This window comes from Oncorhynchus tshawytscha, linkage group LG26 (assembly GCF_018296145.1).
Source record: "Oncorhynchus tshawytscha isolate Ot180627B linkage group LG26, Otsh_v2.0, whole genome shotgun sequence".
Classification (NCBI taxonomy): Eukaryota; Metazoa; Chordata; class Actinopteri; order Salmoniformes; family Salmonidae; genus Oncorhynchus; species Oncorhynchus tshawytscha.
Window position 1 is genome coordinate 46,524,905 of NC_056454.1, and position 15,180 is coordinate 46,540,084.

General features: G+C 40.9%; 1 protein-coding gene and 1 long non-coding RNA gene across 4 annotated transcripts in view; both read right to left on the minus strand.

The window, feature by feature from the left end:
- Positions 1-806, minus strand: part of LOC112225665 (alkyldihydroxyacetonephosphate synthase, peroxisomal) — a 31,386-nt gene extending 30,580 nt beyond the window's left edge. The window contains exon 1 of one of the 3 annotated variants that reach the window (XM_024389800.2): positions 584-798. In XM_024389800.2, the coding sequence (XP_024245568.1) occupies positions 584-759 (176 nt within the window). In that variant the 5' untranslated portion in view covers positions 760-798. Of the gene's footprint in view, positions 1-583 lie in introns of all 3 variants that reach the window. The other 2 variants (XM_024389799.2, XM_024389801.2) reach the window with 2 other exon arrangements.
- Positions 807-3,664: 2,858 nt separating this feature from the next.
- LOC112224974 lies at positions 3,665-5,420 on the minus strand. The gene is made up of 2 exons (XR_002949521.2): positions 4,865-5,420; positions 3,665-3,984 (listed from the first exon to the last, which is right to left on the minus strand). It is a non-coding gene; the product is annotated as an uncharacterized LOC112224974 (long non-coding RNA).
- Between the last annotated feature and the right edge of the window lie 9,760 nt (positions 5,421-15,180).

Below are 15,180 nucleotides of genomic sequence, written 5' to 3' on the forward strand. Positions count from 1 at the left end.
AATAGCCCGCAATTAAACAGAACACTTGTGTGTAATTCCAGTCTATTTTTTGGGTTCTGAAATCAGTAGTTTTGTTTTATACAAAAAAGAAAAGCATTTTATGTGGTGTAGGAGCTCCAGTCCGCCCACACTAGTCGCCGCTCAACTCCATCGTAAATCTAGGAGTTTAGTCGGCTAGTGTGGGTCATATAACGCTGGCAAACTATGACAAATGTGGTACTATCCTAGTTTAGGATTGACCTGAACTTTAATTTCAACAAGGTGAGAGATCAAAACATTACTGAAACACATTTTAAATAAGTAGCCTAGCTAACTACAATGAAAAAAATTAGCATAGAATATATAATACAGTCCCGCCGCACCCACTTCAATGAATGAACACTTTGTTTAACTACCACACACTCTGCTGGCTCATTTTCTTGGCTAAATTAAAACAGAGATGTCTAAATAATATGTCAAGGGAGATCTCAGTTTGTAAGACACCAATGATGTGTTTTTAAATGACAAGATAGCATGCCATATTAGCCATGCCATAGCCCTCATATTCAGCCACTTCTACCCTATTACCACCGCCAATTCCTACCTCTTTCTCGGCACCGTCCCTTTATTTTCTTCCGTTGAACCAGTCGCATCAATTTTGCATTCTTTTGCGATAATTCCCGAGTTACCGTCCTCATGTTTATGTAAATGCGCTGCAATTCTGCTTAATCTTTGCTGTGCAATTCGTTGCCTGTCGGAGCTATTGTTGTTTGACGCCATACTGCTTCCGTGTTTGTGCACGGAAAGGCAGCTGTCACAACGATAATAGGATATGAGCTAAATTGTAATCAAATCCCATCATGCTTTGCATTTAATTTGTGTTTTCAATACATATTACAATGTTGCAAAATTGGTTACATTATCGCCTATCTTTGCTGTTACTTTAATTGAATTGCTGGTAGTCCATAGAGCACGTCTCCCCAACTGGCGGCCCGCGGGCCGAATTTGCGCGGGTGGTTTTATTTGGCCCAACACATTTTCTGAGCAAAAAATAATAATATATATATATATATTTATTTATTTGTATATTTTATGTGTTGTACATAAAATACTGTAAAAACACCTGGAGATCAACTCCAAGTGATTTTAATTTGAGAAATCTGTTCCCAAGTATTCCACGCATAATAGAGAGACAGGTGATCATATACAAATGTAAGCAAGGTTTTAAATTATTATGTTTTAGTCAAATATTATATCTGTTTGGATTCTTGCAGTGAATTCGCAGTCAAATTATTTGTAATTATGTTCCAGTCCCCAGACCATCAGCTCAATAATTTAAAAAAAAAATAGTCCCGCAGCTGAATCTAGTTGAGAGTTACAGTCACTGGAAAAGCTTATATTAGACAAATATTTTTTACAAGGCACAATGTGTGATTTACTGCTGTTCAATTGTCATTCCAAAAATTATATTGATTCTTGGAAGAATATAAATGAATGAGTTTTCCCTTTTTAACAAGTTTTGTGGCATGGGACTAGCTTACAAGCATGTTGATTTGGACTGTCAGTTACATTCATACGAGTTTGAGAGTAGGTCTTTAGTTCATGGAAACTTGATGCCCATAGTTCGGAGGTCATCCTTTCAGGAGAAATGGCAAGTGAAAGAAATTCCAGAGTTTATAAGAATGGCATTCTCAACATGCATCAACGCAACTCTTCTTTCACTGTGCCGGTGACTGCCTTTTTCTCAGACAGATTTGATCCGTGCACAGGTTACCTAATGATTACTTACGCTTAGCACAGAAGCTCTCTAAATATTAACCATGATGAATGAACTGGGCTTTGGGAGAACTGAAATTCAAAACTTTTTCAAAACACAGAGAAAAATGTTGATTTTATTATAAGAAAGTAATCTAATTTAATAGCAGGAAAAATATGTCATGTTGCTTAAATGTGTGCATGTGTCTTTAAAAATATGGTCTGGAACTTTGGTGACTACTAGGGCTATGGTCCAAACACTTAAAAGACACACCCTCGTCCACTTACCTTGGCCTTATGCCCTTGGGGGGAATCCCTTTGCCATCTTGGCGGGTGGCCCAAATGATTAGCCAAGCAAGAGAAATGTGCAACAGTAAGCCCCTCAGCCCTCGTTTTTAGTCGGCTTTGCGAGTGTACAATAATGTCCTCTCCGGGGCCTGAAACTCCCCATAATTCAATTCGCGAAATTGTACATCCTCCAAGTCAGTGAAAACTTAAAAACAACATCAATGGAGTTGTCAACATACAAGTGTAAGTAAAAACGAATGCAAATAAGCTAGACATTTTTCTACTATGTAAAAATTAAATGTTTTTGTTTGGTTATCTTTTGGAAATTGTAGAAATAAAGTATTTTCCTTCAGAAGTTCCAGCTAGGCAGGCCAACGGTAGTTAGCTAATTAATTTGCTAGCTATCATACAGTAGGTGTATATTAATAATTTATATATTTAATATAAGTAGACATGCAATCATAATTGACTGTAGCTACCGGTGGCTGAAAACCCAATCATCGCGGGATGAAAGAGTGATGAATTTCCGGCCAAGAGTGGTCAATTTAAAAATTCTTCCTTCCTCACCCTTTTTTTTCTTCCTTCCTCCCTTGCCCTGCAAGTGAATACTCGTCAGAGACAGAAGTGTCCACTTAATTTTATGGCTGAGGGGATAGGGTCTGTTTTAAGTGTTTGGACCGCAAGCCGTAGTATTTTTTTTTTTTTTTAATCCTCCCGCTTTGAACCGAATGTATCAATGTGTAGTTCATACATGTGTAATCTATGAGCATATGTACTGTTTTACCTCTTTATCCATGAAATCCCTAGTTTGAAAGCGACTTTTTTTTCTTCTGGAAGCTATGCCGTGCCTTTTCCCTTACATTTTCCCCCATGCCCCTTAGCAATTCGAGTTCTAGCCAATGAGCTTCAGCCCCTCGCCATTTGAGTGACCGCTAGCAAGACGCGCGCACACACAGCAGAGCAATGACGTGGAGCACATATCTACACATGTGATTTAGTACGCAATTTTCGGGGATCACATTTGGCTGCTGAGCGCTAACAAGTATACACAAGTTCCAGAGAACCTCTAAATTACACTAACACGTTTTGTGCCCTTTATAGAACCAGTGATGTTATTGCACTTTTAGTTATGTAATTATCTGCCTTTTATTTTTGTGTGTGAAAAGTTTGCTTTGAAAGAACCGTTGATTCATACTGCTTGGACAGACAGCCTACACTGCAGAATAGCAACGTTTCATCCTAACTTCCTATTGGCTGTCATATACATCTCTGAAATAGTTTATTAGATTTATATTTGCAACACTCCAGCAGATAATTAGGCATAACTTCCATTCACAGGATACAATGTCAATACACAAAAAATAATCCTTAAAAATATTTGACAATGTTTATGGGTTTTGATAAGGTTCATTAATATGTGGTAGGAGCCGTACATTATGATCCAGGTCACTGGAAAAGAGGTTTGAACATTTAAACTGCTCTTGTTTAACTTTCTCACCTCCATGAGTCACATGACAAAGTGAACATGAGGGATGTCTGGAGTTTCCATATGGCTCGCTGGGTCACCCTATAGAAAGTGATGCAACAATCTACTACTCCCTTTTTCAGTCATAAATTCAGACATTTCACTCTGATACCAACAGACCAAAGTGAGTCTTTTAATTATAAGCAAATAAATACATTCACAAGTAGGTGAAAACTCACGAGGCATGTCATTGTCAAAAGAAAGTTTATTCTAAGAACATATTTAGTGACAAGGAGTTTCCCTATTGAAGTCTGCAAGTGGCCATGTTGTGGAATAATGCTCCCGCTCTCCAGATGGTAGATTTATTTCCCTCAGGCCCAGAGCATTAACTCCCAAAATAAAGTTCTGTAATGCACTGACTGCAAACAATTAGAGTCAAAGTGTATCACAGAACTTTACTTGGACAGCCACAGTGCCAACCCCTTTCACTACTCCACCTGCAATATATAAAGAGAGAATGAAATGTAAGTTTCCTATTGATGTGCTGGGTTGATAAACACTTTGAATTAACACTGTAGTGTGGAAAATATGTAATTATGGAGGTTGGGATGACTTTCTGAACACAATATTGAGACCTAAAAAGTTAAAATCCACCATGATTTGAGATTAAACTGAAATCAACCACAGCTGAGTGCTTTACAAAAAGTGTATTATGTGGAACTTTAACTAATTCTCTGGGCTTATTAAAACACAGAGAGGAGTGAATGGAAAGACTGCTGTTGGAAACTTGGATTGATTCTCACACTCTGACACCCCCCCACCACACCACACCACACCACACAAATGATGAAATCATACAATATCACACAGTAAGAGGCAAGATACATTTTCGTTCATAAGCTGTTTACTTCGCAGTTCAACCTTGACTATCTTCAAGGTAGTAAAGGCAACAATTAGGGCACTCCATATGTGGAACAGATGACGTGCCTAAAAGGGTTCCAAATTTGAAATCATGAATTTGTTCATGTTGAATCGTTCACTCCAAGGGTAAGACGCCCGCGTTCATTACGCTGTTTAACCTACTTGTTGGGAGTTTTTCCCCACAAGCCACAGATTGAATTTCACAATGAAAATATAGTCTACATATACGCAAATATTCAACATATTCCACTTCAGATTACAGTAACAAATACATGTATATTCAATACAGTTTGGAGAGTTGCTTATTGTCATGAAGTTACAAAGTCCAAAATCAAACAGTGAATTAAAAGATGTTGGAATTCTATTAGCAGATGTGAAATGCCATAGCATAGCTTCATATTCTAAATGTGAACATTATAATGATAAGCTAAAGAAATGCAACTGATCATACGGTACCTGGTAGAAACGGCAGCTCTTAAAGGGGAACAGCTGCGATCAAGCACGAGGGCAAACCGATAATAAAATGCAAAAACCAGTGGCCTATCTACAACGGTTGCAGGACAAACTATCAAAGCAAGCAAGAGTTTTTCCACTTCCTAATTTCGCGGTTGACGTCCCTCTTTGGAGCCTCCATACAGTGTTCGTATTGGTGCATTCACGCCGTTTTTACCTCTTATTCTATTCTTTCAGCCCTGTGCAGTTCAGTCTGTAGCTGGAAGAATGTCGACGTGGAGCTGCCAAACGTGAACGCGTATTCGTGGGCGCGCTTGAGGGAGAAAAAAAAAAACCCGTATAATTTCAGATAGTGGAACAGTGAAGTAAGTGTACGGTGTAGTAGGTGAGGTAGCTAGAGGTAGTGAGGTTCTTTACAGATACATAGTTGGAGCTCGTCGTATGACCACTTCATTAAGAAGACATGTTTCAAACGCTACTTAATTGCAAAGTGGTCCCAACCTCTCAGGTGTCAGAATGTTAGACTAGAAGCAGTGGTTCCCAAACTTTTTACAGTCCTGTACCCCATCAAACATTCAACCTCCAGCTGCGTACCCCCTCTAGCACCAGGATCAGCACACTCTCAAATGTATTTTTTTGTTGTTGCCGTAATTGTAATCCTGCCACACACACACACACACTATATGCTACATTTATTAAACATAAGAATGAGTATGAGGTTTTTTTAAAATCCCAACAGGCTCATGGGAAGTGACAAAGAGCTCTTATAGGACCAGGGCACAAATAATATAATAATCAATCATTTTGCTCTATATTTAATCATCTTATATTTAAACCTGATTTGTTAATTGAAAATTGTGAATATCTCACCACAGGTTAATGAGAAGGGTGTGCTTGAAAGGATGCACATAACTCTGCAATGTTGGGTTGTTTTGGAGAGAGTCATTTTCCACACAGTCTGTGGCTGTATTTAGTTTTCATGCTAGTGTGGGCCGAGAATACACTCTCACATAGGTACGTGGTTGCAGAGGGCATCAGAGTCTTAACAGCGCAATTTGCCAAGGCAAATACTCTGAGTGCAGCAGTATCCAGAAATCTGGCAGTGGCTTCTGATTAAATTCAATTTTCACAGAACCGCTTGTTGCAATTTCGATGAGGCTCTCTTGTTCAGATATCGGTAAGTGGACTGGAGGCAGGGCATGAAAGGGATAACAAATCCAGTTGTTTGTGTCATCCATTTAGGGAAAGTACCTGCGTAATTGCGCACCAACTCACTCAGGTGCTTCACTATGTCACATTTGACATCGTCTGTAAGCTTGAGTTCATTTGCACGCAAAAAAAATCATACAATGGTGGAAATACCTCTGTGCTGTCCTTGTTAATGCAGACAGAGAAGAGCTCCAACTTCTTAATCATAGCCTCAATTTTGTCCCGCACATTGAATATAGTTACGGAGAGTCCCTGTAATCCCAGATTCAGATCATTCAGATGAGAAAAAACATCACCCAGATAGGCCAGTCGTCATCATGCAAGCGGTCAGACAAGTGAAAATGATGGTTAGTAAAAATAACTTTAAGTTCGTCTTGGCACTTCTGTATGTTGCAAAAGCATTACATGGTCGCTGCCCATATCATTGCATAGTGCAGAAAAGAGTTCAGGGGCCTTGCTTTAACAATGTTAATCATTTTCACTGTAGTGTCCAAAATGTCTTTGAAGCTGTCAGGCATTCCTTTGGCAGAAAGAGCCTCTCGGTTGATGCTGCAGTGTACCCAAGTGGCGTCGGGAGCAACTGCTTGCGCGCGCGTTACCACTCCACTATGTCTCCCTGTCATGGCTTTTGCGCCATCAGTACAGATACCAACACATCTTGACCACCAATGTCCATTTGATGTCACAAAGCTGTCCAGTACTTTAAAAAAGATCCTCTCCTGTTGTCCTGGTTTCCAGTGGTTTGCAGAAGAGGATGTCTTCCTTAATTGACCCCCCATAAACGTAATGGACAGCAGCGGATTTAGGTATGGGCGACATAGGCAGCTGCCCAGGGCGCCATCTTCCCTGGGGCGGCACAGGGTGCCAGCACAAAAAAAAACATTTGGATTGGTGACATTTGCGAGATCGGTTTTCTATCGCTCATTTGCATGTCACGTCAATGATATCATGTCACCGTGTGGGACTGTGGGTCAAGGAACCTTGTCGGAGTGGGCGCTCTGATTCGAGTTTGTGAGCTAGGCAGGCTACTGCCTGGGAAGGGTTCCCACTCAGAAGTACGAGATGGGGAGGGGAGCGGGGGGTAGGTTGACCTCAGGTCTCCCCTCTGGAAGCCCGAGGTAGGGGTATCGGGGGATTTTATCAAATAACACACCTCTAACTTTGTACAGTACTAATGGAATTAATAAAATCAGTCACACTACGAAATGCTACCAAATAAACCACAATTCATTCATAATACTGTGAATATATAGTCTTACAGACATATTGTTGATTTTTTTTTTAAACTGGTTTGTGCAACATCATTAAGATTAATAGAAAACCAGTCTGCACACTACCTGAGGTCCACCATGTCACAGGAACGCATTAGTGGCCTTGCTGTCACCAGTATTAAATAATGCAATTGCTGGGCAGAGTTCTTATGATGATGTCATCAATGACTTTGCGTCAAGGAAGGCAAGAAAGGTCAGGGTTTAGATGGCAGTTGTGCAATTTATTTTGTGTGTTTCTTGTTTGAAGTGCAATAGTGTAATAATCAGATTCTCTTCTTTATAAATGTGTTATTCCATTTGTGTATTTGTGTGATATAGGATTTGTGCAATTTAGTTTTATTTGTGTGTTTTTGTTCGCAATAGGGTAATAGTGCAATAATGAAGTTCTTATTTTATTTGTATTTATATATTACAATTTGTTTCCTATTTGTCTTTGTTACTACTTTTTGATATTTGAGTCATATTTTTGTATATATTTTTATATTCATATTGTTTTAAATGATATGATGATATATTTTGTTCCAAATGTCTGAATAAAAATTACAGTTGGTGGTGGGGATTTTTTGGCTGAAGGGGGGGTTCGCCCAGGGAGCCATACGAGGAGGAACCGCCACTGGTAACGGACATATACCAGGGGCTGTGCCAGGCTCTCCACGTCTGTTGACTCATCCAGCTGTAGCGCATAGAATTCACTGGCTTGTATGTGTAACAGTATAACTTTAGACCGTCCCCTCGCCCATACCCGGGCGCGAACCAGGGACCCTCTGCACACATCAACAACAGTCACCCACGAAGCATCGTTACCCATCGCTACACAAAAGCTGCGGCCCTTGCAGAGCAAGGGGAACCACTACTTCAAGGTCTCAGAGCAAGTGACGTCATTGATTGAAATGCTATTTAGTGCGCACCACCGCTAACTAAGCTAGCTGTTTCACATCCGTTACACTCACCCCCCTTTTGACCTCTTCCTTTTCCGCAGCATCCAGTGATCTGGGTCACGGCACCAATGTAACAGTATAACTTTAGACCGTCCCCTCGCCCATACCCGGGCGCGAACCAGGGACCCTCTGCACACATCAACTAACAACAAATGTAGAATTACTGATGCTAGCATTGGATGTGCTCGTGGAAGCAGAACAACTTGTGTGGTCGACAGGTGTAGGTGTAGTACTGCTGGTAGTAGCTGTACTACCAGTAGAGCTGGTATGTGTCTATGGACGCAGGCCTTTTTTTAACCATTTATCAATTTTCGAGTTAACAGAATGAGCAGCAGCTACGTTTGGAAACATACGGACCTTTTTTTGTAATTCCCGCGAGAGAGTAACGGTTAATGTGATTGGATGTTAATTATTTGACGAGGCTACCTGTATTTGACATTGTGTTTTTTCTTTTTAATGAACACTAGATGGTTACATTTTTGTTTTGGGGCAGTGAAACAAGGCTTCCAGGCGAGGAAAAAAAACTCCCCCAAATGTATAGCCCCGTTGGAAAATATAAATGGACTGTTTGAAAATGTGAAGATAATTTTTATTTTATTTATATAAAAAAAAATGTGAATCACATTTTTATTTGGCGTACCCCCGACAGCATTACGCGTACCCCAGTTTGGGAATACATGGACTAGAGGCTCTTATTGTACTAGTTTAATATTCCATCAACATGTTTCAGGATATGCATGCTTTTTTTACTTTAAAGAATTAAGACATAGGCCTAAAGATCAAGTTATTGACTATTGGAAGATTAATATAATAATACATTTGAAATCGTAAGTTTACATACACCTTAGCCAAGTACATTTATACTCAGGTTTTCACAATTCCTGGCCTTTAACCCTAGTAAAAAATTCCCAGTTTTTAGGTCCGTAAGTTTCACCAGTTTATTTTAAGAATGTGAAATGTCAGAATTATAGTAGAGAGAATGATTTATTTCAGCTTTTATTTATTTCATCACATTACCAGTAGGTCAGAAGTTTACATACACTCAGTTAGTATTTGGTAGCATTACCTTTAAATTGTTTAACTTGGGTCAAATGTTTTGGGTAGCCTTCTACAAGCTTCCCACAATAAGTTGGGTGAATTTTGGCCCATTCCTCCTGACAGAGCTGGTGTAACTGAGTCAGGTTTGTAGGCCTCCTTGCTCACACACCATTTCAGTTCTGCCCACAAATTTTCTATGGGATTGAGGTCAGGGTCAGGCCACTTCAATTCTTTGACTTTGTTGTCCTTAAGCCATTTTGCCAGAACTTTGGAAGTATGCTTGGGGTCATTCTCCATTTGCAAGACCCATTTGTGACCAAGCTTTAACTTCCTGACTGATGTCTTGAGATTTTGCTTCAATATATCCACATAATTGTCCTGCCTCATGATGCCATCTATTTTATGAAGTGCACCAGTCCATCCTGCAGTAAAGCATCCCCACAACATGATGCTGCCACCTCCGTGCTTCACGGTTGGGATGGTGTTCTTCGGCTTGCAAGCCTCCCCCGTTTTCCTCCAAACATAACGATGGTTATTATGGCCAAACTATTCTATTTTTGTTTCAGCAGACCAGAGGACATTTCTCCAAAAAGTACAATCTTTGTCCCTATGTGCAGTTGCAAACTGTAGTCTGGCTTTTTAATGGTGGTTTTGGAGCAGTGGCTTCTTCCTTGCTGAGCGGCCTTTCAGGTTATGTCGATATAGAACTCGTTTTACTATGGATATAGTTCCTTTGTACCTGTTTCCTCCAGCATCTTCACAAGGTTCTTTGCTGTTGTTCTGGGATTGATTTGCACTTTTCGCACCAAAGTACATTCATCTCTAGTAGACAGAACACCTCTCCTTCCTGAGCGGTATGATAACTGCGTGGTCCCATGGTGTTTATACTTGAGTACTATTGTTTGTACAGATGAACTTGGTACCTTCAGGCGTTTGGAAATTGCTCCCAAGGATGAACCAGACTTGTGGAGGTCTACAATTTTTTTTTAGGTCTTGGCTGATTTCTTTTGATTTTCCCATGATGTCAAGCAAAGAGTTTGAAGGTAGGCCTTGAAATACATCCACAGGTACACCTTTAATTGACTCAAAGAATGTCAATTAGCCTATCAGAAGCTTCTAAAGCCATGACATAATTTTCTGGAATTTTCCAAGCTGTTTAAAGGCACAGTCAACTTAGTGTTTGTAAACTTCTGACCCACTGGAATTGTGATACAGTGAAAATAATCTGTCTGGAAACAATTGTTGGAAAAATTACTTGTGTCATGCACAAAGTAGATGTCCTAAACGACTTGCCAAAACTATAGTTTGTTAACAAGAAATTTGTGGAGTGGTTGAAAAATGAGTTTTAATGACTCCAACCTAATTGTGTGTAAACTTCTGACATCAACTGTACATATATGTTTATGTACTTGTGCACACAACTAGGCTATACTGGGGAAGGTGAAATTCCTGTATTGTGTTGCAAATATCTATTCTTATGAAAGGCAACAGTGTGTAGGCTACCACCTGGTCTGGAGTCAACAGTCTGGGGCTTTTCTGGGGCTCTGGTAAAGTTACACGGACTCTGTGCACCATAACGTCTAAATGGCGTGGCTCTGCACAGGGTGCAAGGGCCTGCGACCGCTGTGCTATACAAGCTATTATAAACTGGGTGGTTCGAGCCCTGAATGCTGATTGGCGGACGGACGTGGTATGTCAGACCGTATACCCCGGGTTTGACAAAAACAGTTATTTTTTTACTGCTCTAATTACGTTGGTAAACAGTTAATAATAGCAATAAGGCACCTCGGGTTTGTGATACATGGCCAATATACCACGGCTAATGGCTGTATCCAGGCACTCCACATTGCGTCGTGTGTAAGAACAACCCTTAGCTGTGGTATATTGGCCATATACCACATCTCCTCGAACCTTATTGCTTATTAAATACTTTGGCATCATCTAACCAGAAGAGGTCGCTATGTATTGTACCAAGTTTCATGAGTTGCCACCCCATCTCTCTACCAGTAAGCTGTGAGGCCTGCTGGAAACAACTAGAGTACTATTGAAAACAATCACAGTGATCAATATTCTGCACGAGTGTGCCTTTATAGCTTAAATTTAAATTCTTATTATCTTCATTGCATTCCCATTGTAGCATATATTGTGCCTTCAGAAAGTATTCATACCCCTTGACTTATTCCACATTTTGTTGTGTTACAGCCTGAATTCAAAATTTATTACATTTGATTTTTTTCTCTCACCAATCTACACACAATAAGCCATAATGATAAAGTGAAACACGTTTTTGGACATTTTTGAAAATCTTTTGAAAATTTAAATATAGACATGTCATTTACATAAGTGTTCACACCCCTGAGTCAATAGTTAGAATCACATTTGGCAGTGGTTCCACTGTGAGCCTTTCTGGGTAAGTCTCTAAGAGCTTTGCACACCTTGATTGTACAATATTTACACATTATTATTTTTAAATTGTTCAACCTCTTGTCAAATTGGTTGTTGAGCATCGCTAGACAGCCATTTTCCAGTCTTGCCATAGATATGTGTCTGTTGGAAAGCAGACTGAACCAGGTTTCCTCTAGGATTTTGCGTGTGCTTAGCTCTATTCCGTTTCTTTTTATCCTGAAAAACTCCCTAGTCCTTGCCGATGACAAGCATGCCCATAAACTGCAGCCACCACCATGCTTAAAAATATGAAGAGTGGTACTCAGTAATGTGTTGTGTTGGATTTACCCCAAACATAACGCTTTGTTTAAATAAAATCAAACCAAATCAAACTTTATTAGTCACATGCGCCGAATACAACAAGTGTAGACTTTACGGTGAAATGCTTACTTACAAGCCCTTAACCAACAGTGCAGTTCAAGAAAGAGTTAAGAAAATGTTTACCAAATCAACTGAAGTAAAAAAAAATATTTAAAAAACACAATAAAATAACAATGTTGAGGCTATATACAGGGGGTACCGGTACGGAGTCAATGTGCGGGGGTACAGGTTATTCAGGACATAAAGCTAGAATCCTGACTAGAACCAAAAAATGTGATCATATTACTCCAGTGCTAGCCTCCCGACACTGGCTTCCTGTTAAGGCAAGGGCTGATTTCAAGGTTTTACTGCTAACCTACAAAGCCTTACATGGGCTTGCTCCTACCTATCTTTCCGATTTGGTCCTGCCGTACATACCTACACGTACGCTATGGTCACAAGATGCAGGCCTCCTAATTGTCCCTAGAATTTCTAAGCAAACAGCTGAAGGCAGGGCTTTCTCCTATAGAGCTCCATTTTTATGGAATGGTCTGCCAACCCATGTGAGAGACGCAGACTCGGTCTCAACCTTTAAGTCTTTACTGAAGACTCATCTCTTCAGTGGGTCATATGATTGAGTGTAGTCTGGCCCAGGAGTGTGAAGGTGAACAGGAAGGCTCTGGAGCAACGAACTGCCCTTGCTGTCTCTGCCTGGCCAGTTCCCCTCTTTCCACTGGGATTCTCTGAGTCACTGGCTTACTGGTGCTCTTCCATGCCGTCCCTAGGAGGGGTGCGTCACTTGAGTGGGTTGAGTCACTGACGTGGTCTTCCTGTCTGGGTTGGCGCCCCCCTGCTGTGGCGGAGATCTTTGTGGGCTATACTTGGCCTTGTCTCAGGATGGTAAGTTGGTGGTTGAAGATATCCCTCTAGTGGTGTGGGGGCTGTGCTTTGGCAAAGTGGCTGGGGTTATATCCTGCCTGTTTGGCCCTGTCCGGGGGTATCATCGGATTGTGCCACAGTGTCTCCTGACCCCTCCTGTGTCAGCCTCCAGTATTTATGCTGCAGCAGTTTATGTGTCAGGGGGCTAGGGTCAGTGTGTTATATCTGGAGTATTTCTCCTGTCTTATCTGGTGTCCTGTGTGAATTTAAGTATGCTCTCTCTAATTCTCTCTTTCTCTCAGAGGACCTGAGCCCTAGGACCATGCCTCAGGACTACCTGGCATGATGACTCCTTGCTGTCCCCAGTCCACCTGGCTGTGCTGCTGCTCCAGTTTCAACTGTTCTGCCTGCGGCTATGGAACCCTGACCTGTTCACCGGACGTGCTATCTGTCCCAGACCTGCTGTTTTCAAGGTGCGGTAGAGATACTCTGAATGATCGGCTATGAAAAGCCAACTGACATTTACTCCTGAGGTGCTGACCTGTTGCACCCTCGACAACCACTGTGATTATTATTATTTGACCCTGCTGGTCATCTATTAGCATTTGAACATCTTGGCCATGTTCTGTTATAATCTCCACCCAGCACAGCCAGAAGAGGACTGGCCACCCCTCATAGCCTGGTTCCTCTCTAGGTTCCTTCCTAGGTTCTGGTCTTTCTAGGGAGTTTTTCCTAGCCACTGTGCTTCTACACCTGCATTGCTTGCTGTTTGGGGTTTTAGGCTGGGTTTCTGTACAGCACTTTGAGATATCAGCTGGTGTAACAACGGCTTTATAAATACATTTGATTTGATGAGGTAGTCACCTGGAATACGTTTCAATTAACAGGTGTGCCTTGTTAAGTTAATTTGTGGAATTTCTTTCCTTAATATGTTTGAGCCAATCAGTTGTGTTGTGACAAGGTAGGCGAGGTATACAGAAGATAGCCCTATTTGGCAAAAGACCAAGACCATATTATGGCAAGAACAGCTCAAATAAGCAAAGAGAAACGACAGTCCATCATTACTTTAAGACATGGAGTTCAGTCATTGAGGAAAATGTCAAGAACTTTTCAAGTTTCTTCACGTGCAGTCGCAAAAACCATCAAGCGCTATGATGAAACTGGCTCTCATGAGGACCGCCACAGGAATGGAAGACCAAGAGTTACCTCTGTTGTAGAGGACAAGTTCATTAGAATTACCAGCCTCAGAAATTGCAGCCCCAAATAAATGCTTCACATAGTTCAAGTAACAGACACATCTCAACATCAACTGTTCAGATGAGACTGTGTGAATCAGGCCTTCATGGTCGAATTGCTGCAAAGAAACCACTACTAAAGGACACCAATAATAAGAAGAGGCTCGCTTGGGCCAAGAAACACGAGCAATGGACATTAGACCGGTGGGAATTTGTCCTTTGGTCTGGAGTACAAATTGGAGATTTTTGGTTCCAACTGCCGTGTCTTTGGGAGACGCAGTGTTGGTGAACGGATGATCTCCGCATGTGTGGTTCCCGCTGTAAAGCTTGGAAATTTTTAGATTTTTCGTTCCAACCACTGAGTCTTTATAAGACGTGTATTTCCCACCGTAAAGCATGGAGGAGGAGGTGTGATGGTGTGGGGGTGCTTTGTTGGTGACACTGTCAGTGATTTATTTAGAATTCAAGGCACACTTAACCAGAATGGCTACAACAGCATTCTGCAGCAATACTTCATCCCATCTGGTTTGGGTTTAGTGGGTCTATCATTTGTTTTTCTACAAGACAATGATCCAACACACCTCCAGGCTGTGTAAGGGCTATTTTACCAAGAAGGAGAGTGATTGGGTGCTGCATCAGATGACCTGGCCTCCACAATCCCCAGACCTCAACCAAATTGAGATAGTTTGGGATGAGTTGGACTGCAGAGTGAAGGAAAAGCAGCCAACAAGTGCTCAGCATATGTGGGAACTCCTTCAAGACTGTTGGAAAAGCATTCCTAGTGAAGCTGGTTGAGAGAATGCCAATAGTGTGCAAAGCTGTCATCAAGGCAAAGGGTGGCTATTTGAAGAATCTCATTTAAAATATATTTTGATTTAACACTTTTTTAGTTACTACATGATTCCATATGTGTTATTTCATAGTTTTGATGTCTTCACTATTATTCTACAATGTAGAAAATAGTAAAATTACAGAAAAACCCTTGAATGAGTAGGTGTTCTAAA